Below are 22,004 nucleotides of genomic sequence, written 5' to 3' on the forward strand. Positions count from 1 at the left end.
AGTATGAGAATAGAACTGAGACCTTTGACACAAGAAGTCTGCTGAACACACAGTTCTTCATTTCCTTTTTCCTGTACCAATTGACAGGAGCTCAAAGCTCCTGAGTGCATCATCCCGACCCCCTCTTGTCCCTGAAGCACGAGTAAAATATGTTTTGGACTCAAATCCTGGTTGAGACCTCTGAGTTGCAGATAGACGGCTACTGCTCGAAACCAGTCGATTGGAACGGCTTTCACTAGGCTCACCAGAAGAGCTTGGTCGGCTGCTTGATAAGACAGGCCTTTTTGAGGAACTGCCATTACGAGAAAAGCTGCGTGGCCTCTCAGAATCAGCTTGCTGCAAAGAATAACCATTAGTTAAGGAGTAAAGTTTAAGCAGTCAACTTACAATTCATAATAAAGTTTGAAGGTAACCAATCCATACACAGAAAACAATAATGACACATGTACTAACCACGTCTTTGGAAGATGGCACATCATCTGAAGACCTATGTAGAGCAAGCCCAGAGCCACTCCTCCTTGCAAATGCCTCGACTGCACCTGAGAATCTATCCCGAATCTCTGGTCCGCCTAAAATATAGGTAAAAAAATTCTTCGCTGATGAAAGTTTTTTTGGTACAGCTTGTAGCACTAAAATAATGCACTACTTCATCGAATAAAATGTAAATACTCAAATTGTTTAAACAAGTGAAAATAATATCAGTTCAAACCGGATGATGGGAATGAAGCACATAGACATAAAGAATAATAGAACTTTAAGGATTATGAATCCATAAGACATCAAAATTATTTATCAGCATAGCAGTAAGCTACAGGAGAAGAAAAAAAAATTCCAGATCTTGCTGTAGAAGGAGGAAACCTGAAGGCCGTTCTAATCTCTCTCCTGATTGTCCTGCATTTATGACTGGTTTACCACTTGGCTGTTGAAAATGCAGCAAAAAATTTGATTAACAAAAACCTTTACTTTTGCTAGAAATGCAATGAAACCACACTTCTTGTCTCTTCATAGATGAAAATCACAAGTACTCACTCGAGCTCTAGAACTGGATCCAATTTGTGGATACTTCAATATAGTCCAATCAAATACATAGTCAAATTGATAGCCTGTCATAGCAACATTTTCAACCTACTTGCAAATCCTTAAAAAATCTGTACCCGGAAACAGCAAAGCTTATATATACAAAGTTAACCTTCTCGGATGAATAGATCCCGAAAGAGTCTCTTAAGATACGAATAATCAGGCTTATCTTCAAACCGCAATGAACGGCAGTAGTGGAAGTATGATGTGAATTCCAATGGATATGACTTGCATAAAACCTGTCTCAGAAACTCATATAATAAATTTTTTGCACCAGATAAAATTGCGGAAAAAGAATTTATTTATTGCAAAATCAATTGTAATTAATTAAAGAATATACATACATACACATACACACACATATATGATGCAGAAAAATACTTGTAGTGAACAAATTCTACCAACAATTAAATCAGCAACAAACCAGCAGTCATCCTAATATGAACAAATACCAATTATTCTTGTTAGAATATCTAGAAGATGTCATAGAATATCTTAAAATAAGTTTAAAATATCTTAGATGTTCTCCTAGGATTGGTTTCTATATTTCATAATTATTTTTCTTGTTTTAGGAGTCTACTATTAGTATAAATAAGGATTAGTACTTTATAGTTTGTGTCATGTCAGTATACAAAAGAGATTATTAGAGTCTCTATTATCTTCTTTTCTTCCTCCACTCTATATCTAAATTCATATAATTTTAACATGAAATCAGAACGGTTTCATACTCCATGACTAGCCCTGTCACAATTCTTCTACCGAGCTCCCCCACAGCTAGAGCTCGTCAACTTTTACAGTGAGTTGTGTCCTTCTGGCTGTCTCGCAGGCCTTCTCCAGTCACATTTGTTGCTGTCTCTTGCGTGTTGTCTTTCTAGCAGCAATTCAGTGTCTTCCGGCCACCGTCATCATCAAAAAAATTTCCACAAACCTTTCCAGTTGGTGACCCAACGATCTGGTTCGTCCATTCCAGCCTGGTCGACCCATGCTCGCATTTTTTGCCCAGTTGTCAGTCCTGGGCGTGGAGCTTTGTTTCCGGCAGCACACCATCAGTCTAGCTCCGTCATCCAGGTCTGTCCCTGATCTATGCTTGTTGTCCCCCTCCCCCTCGAAGTCTATTTGGAGTGCTCCTATCTCTATCCTGCACTGTTCATTGCACTGTTTATGGTGGTTCATCAGGTGGTTTGTTGCATTGTGGTGGTTGAGTGGTTCACTACTGGTTTGTGGCTTGGTGTTTGCTCCTTGTCATTGTAAGCTGATTTGCCACTGATGATTTGTGTCATAGTCATCATTGGTGGTTGTCGTCCATTGTGTATAGTGTGTTTTGGATGTTAAATCTTGAATCTAAAAGATATCATATAATATCTTAAAATAAATTCAGAGTATCTTAGATGACTCTTTGGATTATTTTCCAATGTTTCCTTATATTTCATAATATGTTTCCTTATTTTAGGAGTCTACTATTAGTATAAGAGGAGGGATATTCTTACTACCAAAATTTTCCACTACCAACTTACTATCTATCTAATCACCATTAGATTAACATTTTCTCTCTTTTCAAAAACTTTTTAACATTCTTTCTATTTGATCCAATGGTGATGTCATAGGTAGTAAGTTAATAGTAAGAATTTTTGGTAGTTAGAATATCCCCACTCTTAGTATAAATAGGGATTAGTACTTTGTAATTTGTATTATACAAATGAGAATATTATTTAGTTTCTATTATCTTCTTTTAGTCGGAGAGCCTTGTACACCGGGATTTGCCTTTTTTTATATTATCTCCTTTTCTTCCTTCCCTTGATACCTAAATCCCTATCATTTCAACAATTCTAATCATCAAAACATTCACAAAAAAGCTGTTGCGAAAAAGTAATAATACCTCTATTGGAGTAAGCATCTTCTTTTCACTTATCCTATCGTATTTTTGCTTTTTAGTGCCAGCTTTCAAGCCTTGCCAAGGGAGACTGGAAAAAAATTGCCAGTGTATATTAAAATACAATGAGAAAGATGATTACAGAAGTAAGAATCTCAGCACTGCAATCAACCTTCCTCTCAAAAAGTACATCAGCACATAACCAAGCGATTCTAGATCATCTCTTCTGCTTTGTTCTGCAAGAATTATCAAAACAGGACATACTATGAATTTGCATCCATTTTGAATTTGAAAATTTTAAGAAAAGCTTATTGATCAGGAGCTGCAGCCTGCAACACATTGCCTCACTCACCAACTCCAAGATGAGTGTTGACACTTGCATACCGAGCAGTTCCCGTGAGGTTTTTGTTTTCCCTGAAAGAAAAGTATTGTGACTATTCATGAAAGGAAAGGATATGTAAACAAGTGATGGATTCAGAGGATGACACATAAGAGAAGTTAGAAGTGAGCAGATGGGAGGATTTTCATGCTTAGTCAGGCAGCAGGTGCAGGTTCAAGTTTAGGAAATTAGGAATATTATTTTGGATTTTGGTTCAGGTTCAAAACTAGTAATACTCAAGTTGCACACACCAGTTTAAGCCCTAGTAAAATAAAACCTGTTAGCCATCCCAGGTCCAGCAACAGATAATATTATTCATCGAAGACAAGGTCAAAACAACCCGAGGAATCCAAAAAAAGAAAAGGATATCAAGTACCATATTTATTTAACCTAAATGAGCTGGAAGACAGTTAACAACGCAGTAAAGTTCCAAAAATAGCAAATACAAGAGGGAACAACATTTTCGAGGAACCACATGAAATAAACTTTGTAACTTCCTAAAGTAACGAATGAAAGATAATATTGGACCACATACTCAAGGAAAGAAATGAAAACAAGCTACAGATCCTGCCCAAACAAAAATCTCAATTTTGGTACCTGTATGGTATATGCTTATGGGTTTGGAGATCCCGGTACTTTTTTGCAAGGCCATAATCAATTACGTATACCTGCTATGTATAAAAAACAATCACAGATAACAACATAGGATTTAAATTATTGATATAAAACAGGGGTAGCTGCAACATAAAGCAAAACCAACTTAGCATGCATATTTTTGAAATTTTGGAAACAACCCTTACAACCGGAGGACAAGAAGGGCATTGGTGCAAATACCACTTGAGATGTTAAATAGGTGATATGAGAGAGACAGAGAAGCCTAAGGACAATTTTTGGCTGCTATTTTAGGAGCAGGCAAAGCATACTATCTTTTTTTGGTTAAAATAGATGACGCATGTCCAGCAGTAAGAAAATTCAAAGGTACATTGTCAGTTGACCTCCTTTTTCTAAGTCACATCTTTCGTACTTCTTAGGTCCTACGACATTGTTTCAATCTGAATTTGTTTGGTAAACTTAATGCGCAACCTGATTTTCAAGAATATATTGGGCTCACCTTAAGTTGACCGGGATAGTGAATAGTTTGGTTCTTAGGCAATACCAGGAGTATAATTTTTAAAATTACATAAACTTCCTTAAATTATTAATTTAAAAAAAAGGAGTTAGATGTAAAAGCAAAGAAGGTGAGTGGGGTAGAGTGAGAAAGAAAATCAAAGATATGCTAAAAAAAAACTATAAAAGTAACAGGAATCAAAGAATTAAAGGTCGAGTAGCAAAGTCATGCTGTGGTTTACAACAAAAAGGAGTAGAAAACTTCAACTAACAAATTCCCTGTAGGAAGAGCTGTCTAAGTTGAATCATTTTGTATGTCTGTGGTTTATTGGGCATGATATAGTATTAACCAACGAAAAAGTTTATTTACAATGTTCAAGTTCTGAATACTAAATTACCTATCCTAGGGCTACTACACACTAGAGATCATTAGGAATTTACAACCAAATTGAAGTCTCCATATATTCACTAATCTGAATGAAATAGCTTTGATCATAATCTTAAATCACAACTGATACTTTAGAATACAAGTGAGCAGTGAGTCATGCATAAATACCCAACCAAATAAGGGTGAATTCAAATAAATTCCAGAAACACAACATACCTGATTTGCCTTACGGCCTAAACCCATTAAAAAGTTGTCAGGCTTTATATCACGGTGCAGAAAACCCCGGGAGTGCATATACTCAACTCTGTTTATCTAGGCAAACCAAATTGAGAAAAAGATTAAAATACAGCAGCTGTCTGTTAAAAATATAGTTTTCTTGAAATTAATACTTACTAGCTGATCTGCAAGCATCAGAACTGTTTTCAGAGAAAATTTCCTATTGCAATAGTTAAACAAGTCTTCAAGACTTGGGCCAAGAAGATCAATGACCATGACATTGTAGTCACCCTCAACTCCAAACCATTTTAAATGGGGTATACCAGCTTCAAAAATTAAAAAATGAAAATGAACACACTAATCAGACAAGCTCATACACTAATTTTACTTCATGACAGTGAAGTAAACAAATGTATATCTTGCCTACAAGAAAAGAAATTGAAGAAGTATAAATTAGGAAGAAAAAGGAAAGAATGAAAACGTACTTCCCCCTTGAAGAAGTATATACAATTTTGACTCATAGTGAAGTTGAGGATGCTTGGTCTTCACAGATTCCTGGCAAACACAGGAAGAGAATGGAAAAAGAATTGACAATAGCTTAATTTTGAAAAAGCTAGGGAACAAATTGTCACAAAGTGACAAAACTGAGGCTGATTAATACAGGACCAAAAATCTGTATCATGTTATGCTCAACAGAAAATAATATATGAGCAACAATAAAAGTTACAAAGTATTAAGCCTTGCATTAAAGATTTGAAGCAACTGAAATTTGAGACATCATCACAGTATCAGTTGTTTAAAAGGTCAAGCTAATGAGAAAATATGTTGGCCCAACAAATGTGCATAAATATTGAAGCATGAAACAGCATGTCAAATAATGTATGCAAATCAAATCTTAGACTATAGCTTTTTCTTCTATCTTTTTCCTCCTTTGCCAATACATATAAACACAGTCCAATGATGATCACATAATATAATTTATGCCTAATGCCAAGACTCTTGGTTCATCATATATAATTATTTAAATATTCTCCAATCATGCCTCGTAAAGGCATGTGACATTTCCATTAATTAGTAGTATATCTCCATGGGATTTTCACTGCTGTCAGATGTCACAAAGGAAACTGCCAATCTCCCTTTAGTTTTTCATCATCAAAATTTTCAACTCAACAGTTATCCCAAAAATCCCTTTCTTTTAAAGGTAACTTCTAAGTAACACAGCGCAATAAGTGAAGGTCATGCAACCAGTAAACAAAACCACAGCTACTACCATAGCCTTAGTGACAGGCCTAATGTTTCAAAAAATAACGAGATACCAATCATTTCACTTCGACAACAATAAAATTCCATCTATGCACTAAAAACAAAATATAATAAAATCAAAGGATGAGATAATACTTACTACTTTTTTTTTTTTTTTAGTATCTCTTACTACCAAATTTTAACCGTTGATTTCCATCAATCTAACGGTTTTAATTTATTGAGTCACATTTATTAATTAATTATTAATTCTCAATAAATTATAACCGTTAGATTGACAAAAATCAACGGTTAAGATTTGGTAGTAACAGGTAGCAAGAAATAAAGGTAGTAAGTATCATGGTAGTTAAAATCTCAATTTATCACTACGATAGTACGTTTTTACGGAAAAAAATTATCAAAATAATTTTATCAATATTCCAAAAGCTTTTATATTTTTACGATTTTTTTACGTTTTACTATTTTTTATCGCCTTTTCGATTTTGAGTTGAGTACAATCTCGATTTTAAATTTTTAACTACCTTGGTAACTATAACCTCCCCCAAAATCAAATATCAAACATTTAACATTCCCAAACATCAAATAGAAGCCAATAATTGCACTCACCAGCTTGACAGCCACTTCCTCTCCATTTTGTACATTAACACCTGAAACAAACAAAAGCACCAGAAGACCAAAAGAGTTGTGACGTCCAAATCATTTAAAGTATACAACGCTACCAAAGGAAAAAAAAATACTTGATAATATGCATACCCAAATAAAGCTCTCCAAACGATCCACTCCCAATCTTCCTCCCAAGCTTGAATTTTCCACCAATAACATGATCCATGATTACAAACGCAATCTCTTGATCCTTGCTAAATTACAAAACCACTTTACTATGGGGGGTGGGGGGGACAATTTTTGCCTATTCCGAGTGTCTCATCAACGATCCACCTTTCCTTCCAGCACAATCTCAGATCCAACGAGATTTAACATTAACATAAAGATCAGAAATTGTATTGAACAACTCAAAAATTCAGCTTATATTAATCCCAATACCCAAAAAATCAACGAAAAAAAGAGAGAGAGAGAGAAAAGAGCTAGAATCTACAAAACACTCAGTGCTTGTTAAATCGAAGCACAACCACGATACCGGGATCATTCAATGAAACATCTTTTCCACTTCGGAGAAAATAGCTAAAATACCGAAAAAGGGTGCAACAAAAATCGGAGTAACTTTGAGTAGATAAAATATAGTTTGCTCCACAATAGTGAATACTGTGCAAAATGTGAAAGTGTAGGAAGAAGAAGAAGAAGAAGGGAGAGAAATCTAATGGCTATAATAGTCTCGCCCAAACTGTGTTTTATTTGGTATCCCCTTTCGGATCTGTCTTCGAGGACAAGGAGTGAATTTTCTAGGAAAATTTTGAGATTCCGGGAAAAATAGAAAGAAAAGAAAAGAAATTGGGATGAGAGAGAAAGAGAAAATGGAAAGAAAAAGTGATGTGAGGTGGGAGGAGGGAGGAAGGAAAAGAAATCGGATGACTGTCCAAACTAGTGTGTCATATTATATCACTTTTTGTTTATTATATTTTAAAGTAGTTTTGTTAATTTTAATTTGTAATAATTATTGTTCATTTTCTAATTAAGAGAAAATTTAGGGTCTTAATCCAAAATATAAACATACTTTACCGTCAAAGAATCACCAATCACTGATTGGTAATCACAACAATTGATAGTATTAAACTATGGATTTTATAAAAATTATGTTACAGAAAAAGTGATTATGTAATATTATAGAGATTCGTTTTGTGTGCCGTAGTTTTTTGTTCTTTTTTTTTTAAAAAAATATGGATCCCACAAAATATTGTGTGTGTAAGAAAATTTGTTGTGTCATGTTAAATGATAAATGCAAACCCTTTAAACTATTAATTATCTTCTAAAAAAAATAAGAGAGAGATCTTAGCAATAGCTCATTGTAGATATTGTTAGCCGCGTCTTAAGTTTTTTACTTTATATATGGGAAATGTTTTTAGAGAAATTTGTAGCTCATTTCAAAACTATGTAGCAGAATATCAAATCAATTTTTAGGGAAATTTGGTATAGGACATTGAGGTTGTTGTGAAGCATAGATCGCTGGAGTGAATTGGCGTAAACCAGAGAGAAATTCAGGCTTCGTGAAAGAAAGAAAAAAATAGAAGAATTCACAATTTTGTAAAGTAAAATCACGGCTGGTGCTTTAACAAAAGAGAGTATTTTAGTTTTAAAAATATTAAAGTAGAATTATTGTATAATTTTCCATTATTGGAATTTCAAAAATATCACTCACATGATAGTTTTATTTTACGGGATTCTTGTTTACAATTTTAATTCCCAAAAATCTCATTTTCTCTTAAAATTTTTAAGAATTCTTACATTTAAGGTGAGTAAACTAAAATTCCTAATGTGAGTGTTATGAGAATTAGGACAGTTAAGTGATTGTGATGTCTTAACATAATAAAAATAATTAACAGATACTTATGAGCTCAAGTACAAGGGCAACCCCTCTAATGCCTGCAATTGCCTGTCCTTATACTGATTCAACTTTTATACGGCAAGAAACCAATTTGCAAATTTTATAGTGAGTTTTTCTTTTTTCTTTTCTTTTTTATACATAGTGAGTTTTTCTTTTCTTTTTTCCAATAATATTCATTAGCAAGATTTACATTTATTTTATTTTTTATTTTGGTCGGTAAGGTTAAATATTCTTTACGTTAAATTCTTTGTTGTTTCTGTGATTGTTAATAGGATTGTCAAATTGGACAATCCCAACCGGTTTATAATCAATAAATATGAATGAGAATGTATCAAGTGAAAAAAAAAAAACCCCCCTAAAGCTCTTAGATGTATAGCTTGATTTTATAGCAAACCTTATTGTTATTTTAAGAGAAAAATATTTATTATTTTAAAGAACACAATTTTGTATCATTTTATATGAAATGAAATTATTTTGATATATATTTATTATCTTTTATATTCGTTCTCCTCCACAAAATTAAAAAACAAGAGTATTATGGAGAAAAAATATATATAAAAACGAATAAATATGCATCAAAATATGATTATTTTATTAGAAATGACATAAAATTATGTCTTTTAAAATAAAATAAAAAATTTCCTTATTTTTAATGATAAATAGATACAAAGAAAGTCATCCCTTTCAGCGGAAGAAAAATATATAGATACATAGATATTTAATGTGGAAAGTTTTTACAGTTCCATTTTGTATGTGATTGAAAATTATTTTTACATAATAAAAAGTATGTTAAAGTTTTTTATAGCGACACATTTCAAGATTTATGTAGTTTCTGTGTGAAAAAACTCTATCAGTGTTATTCCACAGAATTTATATGCTTCCAGCTTTATCTTGTAAGCACATGACATAATAGGCTAGGGAAGTGTAAAAAATATTGGGTATGGACTGGCCTATTAGTCTATGTAGGCTCCAGATTACAGGTCTAGTCTGACCTATATTTAAAAAACAAAAGCCAAGGCCTAAGCCTGTTAGCCTGTTTAAGCCTATGAAACATTCAATAATTAAAAGAATAACTAAAATAATATTAATTTATTATTCAAAATTATTAAAATAATAGTTTTATATATTATATTTTAAATATATAATATAATATAGGCCGACCTTAGGCTTATTGGCCCGACATGTACAAAAAAAGCCTATGGCCTATTTTTTAAATAATTTTTTTTTAAAGCCTAGGCATGTTCTATTTTACTATTTATAATAAGGTTCAATCTAGCCTAATATAGGCTAGTCTATAAGTCCCTGTAAATCGGTCTAACTCATTTACACCCTTAGCAGTGATGTCATAGCTAGATTCAGGATTTAGTCTGCCTCAAAGATAATGGATTAGATTTTGATAATCATAATTCCTAAGCAGGGTAGAAAGATTAGTAAGGCCCAATTAAAGCGAACTTTTTTAATACGCTCAAAAAATTGACACTTGTATTATTATTATTTTTCTCTTTTCTCTTTCCTTTCTCTTCAATTTTTTCTCCCTTTCTTTCACCTCAGTCCCACCCAATACTTTTTGGTCCTGGACCACCGGAAGTTCGCTCCAATCAAAGACACTGATTAGTATTTTTTTTTTTTTAAATACAGATTTTTTTTATGGAAAAAGTGTTTGTCATTTTAAATGACATAAAGTTATGTCATTTTAAGAGAGAGATAGACACAAAATAATTTTTTTTATTTAAAATTTAAATTAAAAAAATCACTCACTTTCTCTCTCCCATGATTTTCATTTTTTGTGTCTATCTCTCTCCTAAAATGACATAACTTATATCATTTAAAATAACAAACACCAAACTCTTTTTTTATCAGAAAATATGTGGTAACTAAATATCCTTGAAACGTGAGATATTCATGCCATATTGCTGTACGACGTAGTTTTTTTTTTCTTTATAATTTCTTTAGCCACGAATCCTTATTCTAGCAATCCATACTCTTCCTGTCTATTACTCCAGCGTTTGACAGAGAATAATTTTTTTAATCCAAGAATTATAATTTTTAGGAATATAATGAAAAAATCACTTTTTCATAAATGTTACCAAAATACTATTTGGTAAATCAAAATATTACTGAAATTTTATCCCAGGAAAATATAAAATTTTTCCAATATCTAGAATTCCAAGAATACCACCTGGTGGTATTGGATGGCATTTTGGAAAAAAAAGTATACACAAAATAAAATCCCAAAAAAATCAAATTCCTGAAAAGATTTTCACAAACCTTATACCAAACATGGATAAATAGGATTATCACTGCTACTTTTTTCAAGAATTTCAAAAAATTTCCCCTACCAAATATTTCTTAAGGGGGTGTTTGGTACGAGTATTTGGTAGGGAATGATAGGAAAGTGGAATGAAGAATATTTATTTACCATGTTTGGTATGAGTATTGTGAATAAAATGTCAGCAAATTTTTTTACCCGGTATTATCCATTTGAACTACACAAAGGCAAATTTATTTCCCACTTAACCTTTAGTATTTATTTTTTCCTTGATCTTGGATTCTCAAAAAATAACATTTGATTAACTTTTTCCCAAAAAAACGTAACATTTGATGATGACTCTCTTGGCATATTCAAAAAATTGGTATTTTGATAATTTCATTCACATTCCCATCAATATTTTACCATCAACCAAACATAGCGTCAGTAAAATTAACTCAACTTTCCCTGCAAAATTTTGGCCAACCAAATACTTTTTTGTAACTTACCCGGGATAAAAAAATTCTTACCAAATCCCTAACAATCTTATTTTCTCGGTAAAAAAAAATATCTCTTATACCAAACGCTCCCTAATATTAAACTTATCAGCTTGTTATCATAAGCATGAATAAAAGGCGGAATTTTAGGCTTTGGTGCTAAATCTAATTTTTCTTTTACCTCTATAAAAAAATTGCCTGATATGGCTTTTGAGGCTATCCCAATTTAAATTCTCTCATCAGATTCCTTCTTTTTGAAATAATACAAATATTTATCTTTTGTAATTTATTTATATTATTATTCTTTTTTTTATATTTCTATATTATTAATATATTCTATAATATTCATATATTATAGACTATCTTATCTTACATTTATATAATAGGTAAGGATCATTTTATACCAGTATAAATTATACTTTCAATCTTAGTTGTTGATTCTCTTTATATTTATCGGCTCTGATTTATTAATTATATGAGCCATTAAATGCAAGCAAATTAATGATCAAAATTTGATGTAAAATTTCTTATTCTTACACTGGTACAAGATTAATCTGCCCCTTGTATAATAGTGTATATATATAATGGGTTAAAACTTTCTTATGTTACATAAAAATGTCCAACTCATTCATGCACAAACACAATAGCATGGGTCCTATGGAATTTTTTATTTTTTTTTAAAAAAGAAAGTTGAAAGCAACGTGTTTTCTATCTGCAGGAACGGAGAGAATTCCTATGTAACATAAGAATTTCAATCCCCATTTATAATAGTATATGTAATTTTAGAATTAAAAAAAAAATCTTCTTGATGAGATAGTTTAGGAATCGAGTTCCTTTAGTACTTGTTGCATAAGTTTTACCTGTTCTTTCTACTTGAATTTATCCTTTCCCAGGCAGTGTCATCATTGACATCGTACCTAGAAGAGTAGCATTCTTGCGGCACTGTTGCACAATTAGGAATGTGATGCGGCTAATATATCAATTATGGTGCAATTTGTGTTCATTTGGCCAAAATACAGTGTTCATTTGCCAAGCAAAACCAATGTGAAGAGATAATCTCCATATTATTGTTTGCCACATTGTTACGTGGTTAGTTACCATGGTAGCCCATGTGCATTTTCATTTCACCTAGGTTGATAGTTGTGCTTTCTTGAAGAAAATAATAGATAAGGAATTAATGTTGTATATCCAAAGATTATGTAATCTGTCATGCCATAGGGCGTCATTAACATGATAGATTATGTTATGTAGGGTGCCTTCCTCCTCCCCCAGTTCCCCATATGAAAAAATAAATAAAATAAAAATAAAAAATAAACTTGTGGCTTTAGATAAAGAAAAAGAAAAGAAAGTGAGAATAAGGATTCCATTTGTAAAAAATGGAACTATTGGAGTCAGATAAAAAAAGAAAATATTGCCATAAAACTAATGAATCGCTACATGATAGTCAAAGAATGTGAGAATTGCACATCCTTGTCAGCACTTCAGCAGTAACTTAATTACAAGGAATAACTTAAATATTTAACACCTTGCAGCTAGATAAATGGTGAACAAAAGAAAACACCTTCAACTAAAAATGTAAAGAATATATATACCTTAAAAGATTTTTCTACACAGACAAATATCCTAGTCAAGCCAAAACCCAGCTATCCAAAACCACAAAAGTTTCAGAGCCTCCGCTCCCATAACCATCCACGCCAAACTAACAAAAGAATGTGGTGAAGAGTAAAACAATCAGTATTCAAACTGGCATTTGGTCGTATCTCAATGGCCTTCTAAAATTCCTGTAAAATATTATTAGTTTATATCATTGCGTTTCACTCTTCTCAGGAACTTCAAGTTGAGTAGGTCAGAGTTTTATGAAGCTCCCTTGGACAGGTTGATCGGTAGCCATAGCCGATTCGTCATCTGTCGCATGTAATTAGCCCAATTTATTAAAGAATGGAGAAATCTGAACCCAATTTATTAAAGCGTGTAATTAGCTCAATTTATTGAAGTTTTCCCCCATTTATGCCTCAATGTAATGTTTTAAGTAGTAGTTGTCTCTATAAATAGCTCTTTGCTTTTTGCACTTGACGTTGAAGTGTTCAACATCAATACTAATTACTAATATACATTTACTGTACCTAGCAACATATTTTTCCAATTTCACTAGTTCTGTATAGTTCTATCTTTGATCCAGGATCCCATGAGTGATACTTTAAGCAAATATATATTTTTTTTAACGTTTTCCCAGGAATTGCTGATCTATTACTTGAGACAACCTTACTAACACAAATCTTTAGTAGTTGTAGTTTATTATCATTAACATAATTTCAAAAATATTACCAGATAAAATTTTCGAAAATTTCTGAGATTTGAGAAGCTACCCTGTAATGCCAAGTATGTATATTTCTATAACGGAGTCATTTGGAGCAATACTAGTAAGTGAAATGAACCATTAGATCTTAAGCAAATCATCAATACTTTCACAGTACAGGAAAAAAAAATTCAAGAGAAGAGGAGAACAATGAGGAAATTCTTCTTACCAAATAGGGTTTTAATAGATGGCCGTTTAGGTTTTGTGCTCTTCTTCTTCAATTCAGCTGATAAGTAACAAATTATTTATGAAGATCAGTGCAATGATGAATCAACTAGGAAAAGAATAATAAAATTTGGGACTTGGGGGAGAAAATCATAAAGACTACGAATGCATAAACTATAATAAATAGCAAGGCTCAGCAGAATGACCTTAATCGAAATCACAGTTCATTGAAATTAATGTCAATTGATGCATCAACAAACAAAATTAGTCACTAACATTAGTTTCCAAATATAATATACGCTTCATATGCATCAAATGCAATAGAATGACTGCACAAGAAGCCTAAACGCAGGTAAACAAGAAATATGCAAGGGGTGGCAATAACGATCATACTTTTCTTTCTTTACTAAGCAGATGCACCAATTTTTTATCAAAGAAATGCTGCATTAAAGTCCTTAATAAAATGGGTTCAAAAAGCTGACAGCCGTTGACAAAACTTAAAAAAGTAGGAACCGGTTAATTAATTATTAGGGTTTAGTGTACGAGATAAAGTTATCTTCTATGATCCCAAAATCATGTTGTTTTACGGTTTGAGAAGAAAACAAATATAGGGCATTTTGGGAAAATCTATGTTGCAAGTTATAAGTAAAATTATCAAAATGCCCTCTATTTTGTTTTTTCCAAACCCAAAATGGCGTCATTTTGGGTTGCAGGAGATAAAAATCTGTCACAAAAAAAATATTTTTCCCTAATTATTAAAGGGTTTTAAACTTCTCCTGCAACAGGAGAAGTTAATCTCCTACTGAAGACACAGTTGTGGTGGGACCCACCACCTATTAAAAAAAAAAGAGTTGCACGAAATTCAATGGGTCACATGCAGGATAAAACACTTCTCCAACAACACGAGACGTGTTTTCCCCATTATTAAAAAGTAAAAGATATTTGCATAATCTATGCGAGGTAATGTGCACAATCTGGACCATTCAGAATAAGGGTTCGTTAGTTTGTATTTTTAGAAGAAAAAAAGTGAATTTTTAATTAAAAATATAGTCTTTTTTTTAATGTATGAAATTAGATAAGGTTTTTTTTTTTTCAGAAGCTAAAAAAAGGAGCTTATGAAAAAATGCTCTAAGAAAATAACATGTTTCTTAGTTACAGCCAGACCAAGGTGTTACCCAATGGCTCACGTGAGAGTATGTGAGGAGTGTGTGAGTGTAAGTTTATGCAAATATCATTACTCAATAAGATTTTCCATCCCTTAGTAATGAACTCCTCATTTTCTGCTCCACAATATGAAGCTCAATCATTCAAGGTTTGTGAAATAAAATTGATAGAGCATAAAACCTTCCATTAGATTCACAAATTTCACAGGTACAAAAGAATATGAGTACTAGAAAAAATATATGAAAGCGGAACTTTTTTATTATGGAAAGAAAATAATGAAAATTAGGTGAAAAGGTAATATAAAGGAATTGCAACAAATATATACATCAAATTGAAGATGTACAAACCAATTCCAGGTAGTTGATCATCATTCACGATTTCAAAGTTCTTATATGTGTAGCCAACGAAGTTAACATCTTTAGATGACAGCATCTGCAGCAAATAACACGTCAAAGTTACATACACAGACTTGAACAAGTACATTTTCCTCATCAACACTGATGATCCATGAATTTTAAACAAGAGGTATTTGTATTCAGAGCTACTGTAACCAAAAGTAGTGTGAAATTCCAGTGTCAATTGTCATATAAGGTAAATCAATTCATCTGTAAACTAAAGGTTTCTATTGACAGTATGCTACAAGCATATCCACAAAAGTGATCCAAAAACAACTAACTAACATTGAAAGTTACTCAAACTATTCAAAGGACCTTACTTCTTACTTATTACATGGCATGTTAAATGTCCAAGATATTTACATAAAAACAGAAACCAAGGCAGATAAGTAATAGACAGATTACTAGATAGATAGACATAAAACAGGAAAAACACATGACAGCGGCTTTACATTGGATAAAGATCCCAAAAATCTCACAAAATATCAGTTAAGCATCATAGGAGAAGAAATGGGCTAATGGAAGAGTCAACATAGTAAAAATCATGCCCATTAAATTAACAAAGCCACAATTACACCAACTATATAAGAAATTTCAATAACAAGAGCGAACCTTTCTCCATGGGCCTGATTTTGAGGAAGGTTGAGTTTGGTTGTCCACCTGCATGTCATTAGTACATCACGAGAGCATGATATTGGTTAGCAATGACAGACTATAAACTGTTTTATATCCTTGGACATAAACGTACATAATATACCTCTTCAAACTTCTCAAAATTTTGAGTATCTAATTCATCATTGACCTCAGGAATAAAAGCAGCTTTCATTTGGTACAATTTGTCCCATTCAATACCTTTGAACCATGGGTGAGCCTGGAAATAAAAGATCAGTTTGTTAATACAACTGTAACCTAAAGTAAATTATATATATTCAAAAAGAATGAACACACCACAATACCTTTATTTCATCAGCCCCTTTGGTTCCAAGCCTCTGCTCCACATTACATAGGAGTCTACTAATAAGATCCTTTGTCTCTGCAGATAGTTTAGCTTCTTCTGGAAATTTTAAATGAGTTCTCCAATTTACTATCTGCAAATTTGAAGGAATGGGATAGATATGATCATAATTGATGAAGACAAAAATGTGATAGACAGCAAAAAGAATATATACAGGGAATTAAGATGGACACATTATAAAATGCCAATCACAAAGATCATCTATTACTATAAAATATCAATTCTAGTCAATGAGAGAATGGTCGAAATATATTTAGTGAGAAACATGCTATTATAAGGGGGGAAAACAGGTTATATCATGGGAATAGAAAGATGCAATTTCTGACATTGGTATCGGGAAAGCTCATCATTTTTTTTTCTTTCAGATAAAGCCAATAACTCTTAAGGCTTTCAGACCTATCCACAGGCAAATGTCAATGATAAGGTCATATAGAATATTGATAATTTCTACTCAGTATAATATATGAATATAGGCTTCCTCTAAGCACAGGAGCCTACCCAAATTCAATGAACTCAAAGTTCTACACATGTGCTAAACCTCAATCCATATACATGCATGATTTGTTGTGATTCATCAACAGCTGATCGGGACATTACCTTTCTACACGTCGACATTGGTTCATCTGAATAAAAGGGTGGATATCCCACTAGCATTTCATACATTATAGCTCCCAGAGACCACCTGGAAGCATCAACATGATCTCATGATTCTCATCAGAATATATTGAAAGAATAAGAAGTTTATAAACCTAGGGAACTTTGAAATTAAAGCTAGAAAAACACATTACCAGTCACATTCCATGCCATATCCTTTTTTCAGTAGAACTTCAGGGGCAATATAGTCAGGTGTTCCAACCGTAGAATAGGCCTGCAGTATTGTAAGGAAAGAAGAGCTTCAAATGCCATAAATATTGAGACGCCATTTGATCACAAGAAAAATTAAAAATTAAAAATATAACCAACCTAGTCAAAACAAGAGGTCACCAAATTTATAAACATAATGAAGAATATCGAATAAAAACAAATAATCCAACACTTAACATTATAGAATATGCATAGTTTGAAATTAATAAGGTAAGAAGTAAAAAGGACAGTCAACCTGAAAGTTCGTAAGCAATAAAACTGTCGTGCCTGTTCATGTATATTAAGTGACTTACAAGCATTCGCCTATTTTTCTGCCAATGCTGCAGTTGCTCCTGCTGAGTTCTTTTAGGAGCCACAGGACGTCCATCACTCTGAAGGGCTCCACTTCTGTTGCTCCCAATAGAGAAGTCCTTCTCATTAAGATTACTGCAGTCTAGTGGCTTACATAATCCAAAGTCCGATAATTTCATATGACCATTTCTATCTAGCAGCAAGTTGTCAGGTTTGATATCTCTGGAATGCATATCAAAATCAGAACATCAAATGATTTTCATATTAAATTTTTTCCATGATGTAACATTATTATTTAAGCTTGAGCTTACCTGTGAATATAATTATGTTTATGAATTGACTCTATAGCTAGGACAGTCTCCCCAACATAGAACCTGGCCTCATCTTCTGTCAGTATATCCTTCCGCATGAGCAATGTCATCATATCACCACCAGGTAGATACTCCATTATGAGATATAAATACTCTTCATCTTGAAAGGAACAATAAAGCTTTACAATGCAATTGCTGTCAACTTCTGCAAGTAGGTTCCTCTCAGCTTTTACATGTTCAACCTAAAAATACATAAAGGTAACCAATGAGGATGACAAGATAATATTCATTTTAAAATTTCACGAGGTGAGTAAGTTCTGATGATTTCAACACCTGGCCTCTGCGAAGCATCTCTGATTTCTTAAGCTTCTTCATAGCATATACATGACCAGTTGCCTTCTCTCGACAGATTCGGACCTATGCATAAAATAAAATAAATTTGCAAAGCCATAAAAAATCATATGACAAAATTTCCACAATAGAAGTTACAGATCCTACTAGAAACCTGAGTTATTACGCATCGAGAGAAGCAAAAAAATTATTACTAGAAGCCAAAAAGTTTATGCAATCAATACACTAGTCACTAATCAGACCTCCTCATAAAGCTCCAATGGATAGTGTATGATGGAAATGGCTAACATACGAAACAAGGGCCTGAGGTTGCTTTGCAAATGGAATAATTCAAAAATTCATTATGATAGACAGTTTAAAATAATGAGAAGGGTCTATATACCAAGGTTATCAAGATTGTAAAATGAGTTATTCTTAATGGTAAACCTCCACTACTACTGTCAATTTTGAAATGTAAAATTGCACTGCTGTTAACAATGTTGAGGTGCTACTTCTCCCTAGCTGGCACACCCTAGGCTATAACTTCAATCTGCATTTTTCCACCATAAGCATTGTAACTTGTAGAATACATATGGACTCAAACAGCTAAAGTGATTTCCATTACTCCCAATCAAATTAGAAAACTTTGGACTCCTGTGCACTTCTAAATATCATTAACAGCCAAGACATAAAAAAATACAGGAACCATATGAATGTAAAATAAAAAAAAGTTAATGTCTTAATGATAGATTTTTGGTTTCAATCAACATCTGCAGTCTCCACACGTACATATCAAGTCAATTCCTTTTATTTACTTAAGGAAACAGTAATGCTATCACCAAGAACTATGATACTAAGATAAAAATCATTAAGATCAAAGTAACATATGGGAAAGATCAGAAACATGGTTTTGCTTGAATGAAAATAAAGGTAGGCTATACCTCTCCAAAAGCACCCTTCCCTATCATGGTCAGGGGCTCAAAATCATCAGCCCCCATCTTATGCCTTTGAAGGCGCATGTATTCCCTCTCCTTTTTCTCAAAATACTTGAGCAAGTTGTTCTGCTCTTCCTCAGAGACTTCAGCATCTGCCAACTTTTTTTCTAGCATATCACGTCTGCAAGAATAATGTTTTAGACTTGTTAAGAACTTACAGCAATCTCCATTGGCAGAATTTATTTGTACATAATTATAACAGCTCATCAGAGACAATATAGGACAAGATGTCAATAATATCATACAAAACTATATTCCAAAGTCAAAGAATACTAGTTGGCACCTTATTGAGCTGGGGCAACAAAGAGCAAGGACATTAAAGAAATCTCATTTATATTTCCTTATAGATGACTATAAGTATGCTTAAACAACTACTTTAAATGGCACAAAAATCATCAGTAACATTAGATTGCACAATCATATTGACCCAAAATATAAGTTGAAGTAAACATACCGTTCCTTTCTATCCTGCAGGTCCTTCATCTGCTTCTTATAATGGTTTTCTATGTACTGCTTTGCAGCTGCAACCTTCTGTTTGGTCACATTTGAAGGTGCTTCTTCATTTGTTGGGGGTTTTGACCCTTCTTTTGCAATGCCTATATCCTTGTTTTTTGAAGTTGGTGTTTTTTCCTTTGACTTAAACTTATTAAACCAGCAACTATCCATTTTATTAAGCTCTTAAGCTGCTGTGTAATATACTCTAATTCACCAACCACTAGAAAATAGCAGCTTTGTCAACCAAGAATCTAATTTTGCCAGCCATGAAAATCAAGGAGACATTGTTCACCATAAGAATCCAAGGCACGTTAACTCTTACTTCTGTCCAAATAGGAGAATAAATGGCAACGAATCAAAAAACTTTAGCATCGATCATATTTTTTCAGCTGATCAGAAGCAAAATTTCAACAAAAAGATAGAGTATAAAAATAATCTAGAATCATCAGATCAGAAGCGACAATGGATACTAACAAACAAAAATAAACAAAGAGAAGTTTAGGAGCTGATTTGGTGTAAGAATAAAGAACACAGCACAAAGGGGAAAGGGGAGATAAAAAATAATCCTATTTGAACTAGATAAATTGTGAGAGCAAGTGAGCAAATGCTCTACTAAGAATGTAATTAAACCTAAACACAGCAAAAGTGGAACAACGCAGCATAAAGTTCAGAAAATGTGAACTATTCGCTAAGATCCTTATTTTGTAGCAAAACTAGACTACAAAAATCTTTAGTTGATCAAATTTGCAATGCTTGAAAACTGATGGAAACAAATTGATTATCCTCTGTTCAGTTCAGAACAGTTTAATAGCACAATTGAACTTGAGGTAAACTATTAGATTTCCCAAAAGCCTAAAACAACGTAGAAACCATGGAATTCAAAGCTTCAGAACCTATTTTCTGTCCAAACAGTGATCCCCACATGCTCATCACCCACACTCCATTTCACACGGTACAAGTCAAATCCCTCAAATGGGCAAACAGAAACACGGTCAAATCATAATTTTGAACAACCGCAGTGACCCCATCACCATCACCATCACCAAAAAAAATTGACTTTTACTTCACTTCTCACATGTTCTAACCAACCAAACCAAACACAATCCTAAAAAAATTAAAAAAATTAAAAAAAAAAATCAAATTCAAATTCAAGATACCCATCATCGAAATCGAAATCAAAACCAATCAAGCAGCACTTGCACAAGTAAACCAACTTGAAATTTGGACTGAAAAAATAAAAGGGTGTTAGAAAAAAAAAAAAAAAACCTGAAATTGAGAGGAATCAGAAGGTTGTGGAAATGGAAGGAGTGAGTCAGATATAGAGAGAGAGAAAGTGTAGAGAGAGAAATTAAAGGAGCGAGATTATCGGGGTTAAGAAAGAAGGTGGAAGGGACTTAGAGAGGACCACTTTGCGATCATCATTCTCATGCCCCATTCGTTCCCTCGTTTACTCTTTTTTTTTTTTATTACTATTATTTTATTTTATTTTATGTTCATAGTTGGAAATCATTTAATGTCTCTCCTTTTTAATAAATCTTTTGGTACTTTCTATTAAAGTGTATTCCACCAATGAAAATATTACATGTCAGTTAAAAAAAAAATTGTCACTTTTTTTTTCTCTCCTCTTATATGTAATGCTTTTATTGATAAGATGCACTACTTAGTCTTGGTACAGCAGTAGTACCAAAGATTTATTTCTACTTTTTGCTTTTGGACCTATGGTAGCAGGATTTTTTTTTGTTTTCCCCTAATTTCTTAGTTGGGTAAATAAGAATGCATCGTTTAGTACATAATTTTTTAAATTTTCCCGAAAATTTGATTTTCCCGGAATTTTCTTGTGTGTAAATTTTTTGAAAAAATCATCCAGGAATACCATCCAGAAGGTGGTATTTTAAGATTTATATGGCAAGGGAAAATTTAATACAACTAAACACAACATCAACAAAATTAACCCAATATTCCAGGAAATATGTTAGTATACCAAACAACTTTTTGGTAACATTTCCAGAAAACTCATTTTCTCATCATTTTCCTGGAAATAGTGATTCTCGGATAAAAAAAAATTTCTCATGTACCAAACGCCC

General features: G+C 32.7%; 2 protein-coding genes across 5 annotated transcripts; both read right to left on the reverse strand.

Annotated features, from left to right (window-relative positions):
- Positions 1–54: 54 nt before the first annotated feature.
- LOC133313421 (casein kinase 1-like protein 10) lies at positions 55–7,787 on the reverse strand. Of its 4 annotated transcripts, none has more exons than XM_061514794.1 (14): positions 7,078–7,787; positions 6,904–6,944; positions 5,523–5,592; positions 5,215–5,363; positions 5,038–5,133; positions 3,924–3,994; positions 3,300–3,361; positions 3,120–3,183; positions 2,954–3,038; positions 1,190–1,316; positions 1,030–1,103; positions 859–919; positions 454–569; positions 55–321 (listed from the first exon to the last, which is right to left on the reverse strand). In XM_061514794.1, exons 1-14 carry the CDS (start codon positions 7,124–7,126, stop codon positions 58–60), a joined length of 1,329 nt encoding a protein of 442 aa, XP_061370778.1. In that variant the 5' UTR covers positions 7,127–7,787; the 3' UTR covers positions 55–57. The 4 variants fall into 4 exon arrangements, with proteins under 4 accessions (XP_061370778.1, XP_061370777.1, XP_061370776.1 ...); XM_061514793.1 differs by having other exon boundaries at positions 7,051–7,787; XM_061514792.1 differs by having other exon boundaries at positions 55–336; positions 7,051–7,787.
- A 5,171-nt stretch (positions 7,788–12,958) lies between these two features.
- On the reverse strand, positions 12,959–21,327 carry LOC133313418 (uncharacterized). Its single transcript, XM_061514785.1, has 14 exons — positions 21,187–21,327; positions 19,880–20,244; positions 19,372–19,546; positions 18,434–18,517; positions 18,101–18,342; positions 17,792–18,011; positions 17,423–17,502; positions 17,232–17,316; positions 16,576–16,707; positions 16,377–16,490; positions 16,232–16,279; positions 15,572–15,656; positions 14,065–14,121; positions 12,959–13,444 (listed from the first exon to the last, which is right to left on the reverse strand). The coding sequence occupies exons 2-14, from the start codon at positions 20,089–20,091 to the stop codon at positions 13,386–13,388; spliced, it is 1,593 nt and encodes a 530-aa protein (XP_061370769.1). The 5' UTR covers positions 20,092–20,244; positions 21,187–21,327; the 3' UTR covers positions 12,959–13,385.
- Between the last annotated feature and the right edge of the window lie 677 nt (positions 21,328–22,004).

The sequence above is a fragment of the Gastrolobium bilobum genome, unplaced genomic scaffold (assembly GCF_033153095.1).
Source record: "Gastrolobium bilobum isolate Gb01-03AN ecotype WA unplaced genomic scaffold, APGP_CSIRO_Gbil_v1 utg11941, whole genome shotgun sequence".
Lineage (NCBI taxonomy): Eukaryota > Viridiplantae > Streptophyta > Magnoliopsida > Fabales > Fabaceae > Gastrolobium > Gastrolobium bilobum.